The sequence below is a fragment of the Musca vetustissima genome, unplaced genomic scaffold (genome assembly GCF_032173495.1).
Source record: "Musca vetustissima isolate MV318-11 ecotype Yass unplaced genomic scaffold, APGP_CSIRO_Mvet_v1 utg4602, whole genome shotgun sequence".
Taxonomy (NCBI): Eukaryota; Metazoa; Arthropoda; class Insecta; order Diptera; family Muscidae; genus Musca; species Musca vetustissima.
Window position 1 is genome coordinate 199,878 of NW_026885412.1, and position 8,166 is coordinate 208,043.

The window sequence follows — 8,166 nt, forward strand, 5'->3', positions numbered from 1 at the left end:
CGGTAATGAACAAATAAAAATTTTGGGATGAATTGGACCGAAAACATAATTTTTTGTATTCTTCAGGCGGATCTATAAGCCACAATTGAAAGCCGAATATCACAACACCAGTTAAAGTTATTCTGCACAGTCGTATTAATTTTGCAGGAATTCCAAACCCAGACATGGCTTTATACACCTCAGAACGGATTGGGCTGTCGAATGCTGCTTTATAGTCGAAGAATAGATAAAATGTGTCGATGTATTTTTCGTGGGGTTTTACCAGGATTTGGCGCAGAATGAAAATCTGGTCGATGGTGGATTTGCCAGGTCTGAAGCCGCATTGGTATGGTCCAATAATGTCATTGACCATTGGCTTCAATCGTTCACACAGTACACTGGATAGCACCTTATATGCGATGGAAAGGAGACTTATTCCTCAATAGTTGGCACATATCGTCTTGTCTCCTTTTTTGTGCACGGGACACAGGATGCTGAGGTTTCCAATCATTGGGCATGCATTCCTCTAGCCAAATTGTTCTAATCATCTGATGCATGCTCCTGACCAGCATCTGAGCATCAATCTTGAATAGCTCGGCTGGTAACCCATCGGCTCGTGCTGCTTTAATGTTCTTTAGCCGATTGGGCATGTATTCCTCTAGCCAAATTGTACTAATCAGCTTATGCATGCTCCTGACCAGCATCTGAGCACCAATCTTGAATAGCTCGGCTAGTAACCCATCGGCTCGTGCTGCTTTATTATTCTTCAGCCGATTAATTGCTATTCTGACTTCATATTGGCTAGGTGGTATACACTCTATACCATCATCTCTTATTGGTTCTGGGGTATCTTCTTCACCGCCACAATTTGATACCAGAAGCTTTTCAAAATGCTTCTTCCAGATCCTCAGCACGCTATCCTTATCTGTCACCAGGTTTCCTTCTTCATCTCTACAGGAGGATGTGCCTTCGGTTTGGTGTTTTACCCGTTGGTAGAATTTTCGGACTTCATTCTGACTCCCGTACATCTCGATTTGCTCGCGCTCACGTTTTTCTTGTTCTTTCTTCTTCTTTTTTCTGAAAATACGTTTCTCCTCTCTCTTTTTCTCCCGATAATTCTCCATCACATTACGTGTTGCTACTGTCTGCAGGGTTGCCCTATACGCTGCGTTTTTCATATCAGTAGTATTACGACATTCCTGATCGTACCACGGATTACTTGATGGTGGCCTTTTGTACCCAAGTGTTGCTTTTACTGCAGTTTATAGGTAGTGGGCAATTCGCTGCCACTGTGCTTCTATATTATTATCGGGACAAGGGGTGCTTTCGTCAACCAGTTTGGTAAGTTGAGCGGAGTAGGCTTCTGCTATATGTTGTGTTTGCCGCTTTTCGTCGTCAAATTTCCGTGTTACATTAGATCGCACCTTTGCAGCTACATTAAGACGCGTGCGTACCTTGGCTGTCATAAGGTAATGGTCCGAATCGATATTCTCTCCCCGGATCGATCGAACGATCGAGAGAAATCCAGGTGGCCTTGTGTATATCGAGATGCTTGAATCTGGTGCTGCTAACTACCATGTTTTTTGCTGCCGCGAAGTCAATCAACCTAATGCCGTTGTCTGATGTTTCTTCATGGAGGCTGAATTTTCCGACAATGGGGCCAAAGATATTTTCCTTCCGATGTTTGCATTAAAATCTCCTAGCAGAATTTTAATGACATGGCCAGGGTAACGATCATATGCTGTTTCTAGGCGCTCGTAAAATATGTCTTTGGTCTGTTCATCTTTATCTTCTTTCCGCTTTTATACGGATTATAGCAATTCGTTCATCTACCGGAGTGAATCTGGTCTTTTATTCTCCTGTTGACCATAAATCCGCAGCCAAATTCACGTCTCGTTTCGTGGCTGCTATAATAGAGTGTGTAATTGTCTAATTTACCTACGCCTGTCCCTTTCCATCGCATTTCCTGTAAGCCAATAATATCGGCTTTGTACTTCTTGAGTACATCCGCCAAAGCGAAAACTGCGCCTGTTCTGCGCAAATTCCAAGTGTATATGCGAAGATCGTGGTTCTTTATACGTTTGCGGGGGTCAACAACATTAGGGGGGTTTGGTTTTCTTTTTCATAATAGGAGGGGTTTTCCGAGTGTGGGCAACTAACCAGACGCCTCAACCCATTTTTATAGTTCTTATGGGTGAACTCGCTGCACATATTAGCTCAATATTTCATCGGGTGATGGAAATAGCTACCCCAGGTGGCACCACGGGGTGGTCAGTGTCCGCAATTGAGATGAAAGAGGGACAAAGATAAGCCTGGACTTCGCCATGTTAAAGCCATTCAGAGCCGTTGCTTCGTATCTATCATCCCCTACGCCAACCAACCATAGACGTAAATTTTTTAACATTTATTTTTACTTCCTATTTTTAGGATCGATTTTTTTAAATATTTTTTTCAATACCTAGTTGTAGACGTAGATTAAAAAAAAAACACATTTCTTGAGTATCCGCCACTGTTTCAAATGCTAATAATATCTCGGTGCCATCTACATGGCCAATATATACCAAAACTTTATTGACACTTTAACGAGTTTCTTACAACAGTTTTGTAACAAATCTACACTCGTACACCCGCACACACACACACACTCAGACGTTACGCATACACTTTTACAAAATCACGTAACACGAAAGATGAAAGACTTACCCCCAAAGGACTTTAAGTTTATGTTCAAAGTAAATATTGAGGAAATAATTCGTTTGTAAGTAGAAAATTTACGATTTACACGAACACACACAAATCCAGACATTCACGCACGTTGCATATTCGTTTGCCACATCAGTCTGGTCCCTCCAAACGGTAACCAACCAACCAAAGCAACATCCTTTGTCGCAAGTTAAATGCTTCCGGTTGTGCAAATACTTCTCAGACTTGTTGCATATTTTATGGCATACCGAAATGACATGAACGTAGGGCAGGTGGGAGGTGGGAGGAAGGGTGGCTGAGGGGAAGTAAGTGAAAGGTTGGAAGCCGGAATACTTTGCTTATGTGAAATAAGAAGGAAATTAAAATCCTTCTGTGCCGAGAAGAGAATATGAGAGAATACAGAGGCAGTAATGCTGAGTAATGTTAATGGCAAACTTTTGCCCACTATTCCCTGTTTGGTGACATTACTTTTGTAGGGTGGTGAAGTCGCAGGCTGGGGAGACATGAAGTAACAACTTAATTGTAACCACATTTTATGGCTAGAAATTTTATGTTCAATTATTTGCTTAAATTAGAATTTTTATGGGTGCAACACAAACGGCTTCTTCTTGAGACTTGGTCAACTCCTTGGGCCAGGACAAAGGAGTTGCTTTTCATGCAGACTTTCTAAATTTGGGTAATAAAATAAACACGAACATTTGAACATACTTGTTGTTATTGTTGTAAATTTTTGTAAGCTTTAAGTGAATTTTGTTGGACCGAATTTTTTGTTGGCCATTGTTGCCAAATGCACTTCAAAGTAGAAGAAAACATTTTATAAAATATTTATAAGAAAACACTAAAGTAAATCTTGCAATAATTGATTCTGGCTATTAGTAGATGGAGGGAAGCCAAACGTGATTTGACTTAAGCTATAGCAAAGAAAAGGATATAATTATTATTGACGTTTCCCGAAATGTAAACGTGATCTTAATAAAAAATTAGAGTAATTGATAATGGAAAGGTTACTAATAAATAATTAAGAAATTAGTAGCGGATTAGGGAACTGAGGATAATTATGCACAGTGCTTTCAAAGAAAGAAATTATTTGGAATAATATATTTAAAAAAACCAGTGAGTGGATCAGTATAGTCGGATGGGGCCGATCATATGATAACCTACACAACTTCCACGAAAATCGAACTTTGTGTAGTTTTATATCCTTAGCTTGGGCAATATTTCGCAATATTTGCACCCTCTTGGCCGACTAGAGGTCAACAAATATTACTTATATTCAGTACAGCCCTTCACCGTGTGTTGCGTTGTGATGTTCGACTTTCAACTGTGGCATATAGATCGACTCGAAAAAACACACAAAATTATGTTTTCGGTGCACTTCATCACAAAATTATTATCTGATCATCACCGAAAATTATAGGCGGTGTCCTTGACCATACCTGGACCCTCATAGACATTTTCAAAGCAATCCGCGCTATATTTTCGCCCCCTAATATGAATACGTAAGCACCTGTAAATATTTAAATGTAACTCCCACATCCGACAATATAATTGGTATCAATTGAAAGGATATACTATCAACTGCTCGGGTCTATGTCCTTCAGTGGTAAATATATACGCTTTAGAATAATTTTTTTTTTTTTTCATTTTCCACACAAAAGTCCGTGTCCATTTGACCCGCTAAATATTGAACATTCTTTTTCAAAACAGCCATGCTTATTCTTTGACCCTATCCCCTTCTCAATGTAAAAATTCGCGATGTTTGGGTCATAATTGCGGCCTCTGAAGCGAAATGAAAAAAGGACAAAAATTTATTATTTGATCCATTTCATCCCCTAAATATTAACGCATCTTTACCAAAAACAATAGGGTCTTCATGGGCCAGAACCCATCCTACATGAAAAATTTCGTGAAGATTGGTCCATAACAACAAATATTACTAATATTTTGTACAGCTCTTCTAATTACTTGTCCCGATTCCCTTCACCGTGGGTTGTGTTGTTGTTAGCCTATAAATCGACTCAAAAAAAACACAAAAAAATAAGTATTCGGCCCACTTTGTCCCAATATTAATATCTGATCATCACCGATAATTGTAGGCGTTGTCCTTGACCATACCTGGATCACCATGGAAATTTTCAAAGAGATCAGCTCTATATTCCGCCCTCCAGTGTGGTAATGTGTTACAAAATAATATCTGAATACGAAAGCTCCTGTAAATATTTACTTGTAATTCCCACATCCGAGTACATATGACAATATAATTGGTATCAATTTAAAGGTCAAGCACTCCTCTTGGATATACTATCAACTTATCGGGTATATATCCTAAATATATACGCCGTAGGATACAACTTTTGTCACTTTTTCACACAAAAGACAGGGTACATTTGCCCGCTAAATATTGACCAATCATTATCAAGATAGGTATGCTTATTCTTTGACCCGATCCCGTTCTCCATATAAACTTTCGATGTTCGGGCCATAATTTGCTGCCTTTGGAGCGACCAGAAAAAACCGACAAAATTAAGTATTTGGTCCACTACATCGCCTAAATGTTAACCGATCTTTACCAAAAACAATAGTGGTCTTCATTGGCCAGAACCCATCCTACATCCAAAATTTCGTGAAGATTTCTCCATAACTGTAGTCTGTATCGTGTTTACAATTTATATGAACAGACGTAAAGACGGACACATATTTCTAGATCGATTCTGCTAGTCGAGATATCGGTATATATCAGTATACTTAATGGTGGGCGTAGGGCCAATATTTCGCGGCGTTACAAACACTTGGTGCTGCACTAAGCTATAATACTCTATAAATAGGATTTGAAAAAATGTTTTTTTTTTAATAGCAACATCGTTGATAGTCACTGAAAAAATATTTTTAAACCAGTGAGCGGAGCAGTATAGTCAGACGGGGCCGACCATACGATACCCTACACAACTACCACAGAACTCTATCTTTTTGCTGATTGTTATTTCGAGCCTGGGTAATATTTCGTCATTGTTGCACCCTCTTTCCCGATTAGAGATCAACAGCACCTCTTCCTTACACTGACATATTTTCCGAATATTACTAAAATTCAGTACAATTCTTCTAATTACATGTTCAATAATACAATTGGTATCCATTTAAATGTCAACCAGTCCTCTTGGATATACTATCAGCTTCTCGGATCTATGTCCATCAGAAGTAAAAATATACGCTGTAGAATATAAAATTTGTCATTTTTCACACAAAAGTCAGGGTCCATTTGACCCGCTAAATATTGACCAATCTTTATCAAAACAGGCTTACTTGTTCTTTGGCCCAATCCCCTTCTCCATGTAAAAATTCGAGATGTTTGGGCCATAATTGCGGTCTCTGGAGCGACCAGAAAAACCGACAAAAATTAAGTATTAGGTCCATTTCATCCCCTAAATATTAACCGATATTTACCAAAAACAATAGGGATCTTCATTGGGCCAAACCCTTCCTACATGCAAAATTTCGTGAAGATTGGTCCATAATTGTGGCCTGTATCGTGTTTACAAATTATAATGGACAGACGGACGGACGGACATACATGTCTAGATCGACTCAGCTAGTCGAGATATGATATGATCGGTATACTTAAAAGTGGGTCTAGGACCAAAATTTCGCGGTGTTACAAACTCTTGCGGCTGCACAAAGCTATAATACCCTGACAACATAGTTGTGTATTGTATAAAAATCCACGCCTTTATGTAGTCTTTAAGAAAATATTTCAAAGAAAAATTTTATATATTTTTTATTCACCCGTCTATTTAATATTGCAAAAATATTTTCAATCTCTTTTTATTTTTATTAAATATATATTTTTTATTTTTCTCTTTCTAGGTAACTATTATTACAATCCCTCGTATACTAATCACTAGAGTAAGTACAAAAATCAATAAACCTCTATTGGCAGTAATTGCTATTCCTCCCATTCATCGTCACGTTCACGTTCATCCTCAATTAGTTCTTCCAAGTCGGGATAATCATCTTCATCTTGACGGGAATAATGATTAAATATCATATCGCCATGGGCGAGAGAGTCATCAACGCCATCTCCGCCACCACCTCCACCACCAACCGCACTGCCACAATTCGTATTTGTATAATCATCGTAATTAATTTCACCATAATCTACACCACCTCCTCCCCGATTACCATGATGGTGACGGTGACCTTGCCTGTGACTGTGGCCATAACCATGGCCAAATCCACGACCAGCAGTACCACCACCTCCAACAACTGGTCCAGCACTTGTATGATGAGTCGAATAACCCATTATTTTGTAGATTGTCTGTTTGGTGGCACCTTTGGAGCTATCCCGACCACCACCACCTCCTCCTCCTCCATCATTACCATGCTTGCCACCACCACCTCCGCCACCCTGAACATGAGTGTACACGGTATGCATATGATGATGGGTACGTATCTTCAGGGGCACATGGATGATTAAATGTTTGCCATGTGATGATTTACGTGCACGTTTTGTCATGCCGCCCGGCACTAATGACGAGCACAAAGTAATTAAAAGTAAAACTTTTGCCAGTCGGAAAAGGAGTTTTGTTGAACTTGTAATCCTTTGCCAATGTCGTTGTCGTTCTCCCCGTCCTCGATGTCTTCTCTTAGGGTTCTCTATTCGACAACGACATAAAACATGTGGATCATCAGATGTTTGCAAATTCGTATCCTGTAAATGATGTTCTCCAGGCTGCTGGATGGCCAAGTGGCAAGAGAGGAAAAGAAAAAAGGATGTTGATGTTGATGAATATGTGCACACACACAAATTTTGTTTAATTAGTGTAATTAATGTAACTACTCGTGTTTCAATTTCAATTTATACACACACTTTATCCATGTTTTGCTATCTACGTATGTAGTTCAAAGCATATGTATGATGTCCTTTCGTCCGCCCGTCCTTCCTTCCTTAGCTCCTTTGTGAGCCACTTTGTCTAGCCCTGTCTGAAGAGTTGTTCCAGTCAAACTACTGCTGAATTTAAATATTTCAGGAGATTATATACCGCATGTTGTAAAATTTCTATAGCATTATAAACTGTCTTCCCACCACACCTATGCTATGATGCTTCTCGTTTTCCACACCCTCCCCAACCCATACACACTCACAAATTCCTTCATTTGCAAATGAAGCAATTACTCCACAGTTAATCAAATACCATAGCTGCTGTAATTGATAATGGACGAATAGGGTTGCCATAACAGAAGAAATTTGTAATACAAAACCAAAAATGCCTATAAGGGTCCACATTCGGTTTTATATAAAAATTCTGGAAAGTATTGAGTATAACAAATTATTTTTAAAAAAACAATAACGGACAGTATACCACGGAACTCTAATTTTCTACGGTTTATTTTTTTCGAGCCTGGCCAATATTTCGTAATAGTTGCATCCTCTTATCTGATTAGAGGTCAACAGCACCTCTTCCTCACACTGGCATATTTTCGAATATT

General features: G+C 39.1%; 1 protein-coding gene across 1 annotated transcript; it reads right to left on the reverse strand.

The window, feature by feature from the left end:
* Positions 1 to 6,622: 6,622 nt before the first annotated feature.
* LOC133332680 (uncharacterized) lies at positions 6,623 to 7,192 on the reverse strand. Its single transcript, XM_061541059.1, has one exon. It carries the CDS (start codon positions 7,190 to 7,192, stop codon positions 6,623 to 6,625), a length of 570 nt encoding a protein of 189 aa, XP_061397043.1.
* Between the last annotated feature and the right edge of the window lie 974 nt (positions 7,193 to 8,166).

Coding starts and splice junctions, on each gene's coding strand:
- LOC133332680 (XM_061541059.1), bottom strand. CDS start 7,192: ATGACAAAACGTGCACGTAAATCATCACATGGCAAACATTTAATCATC.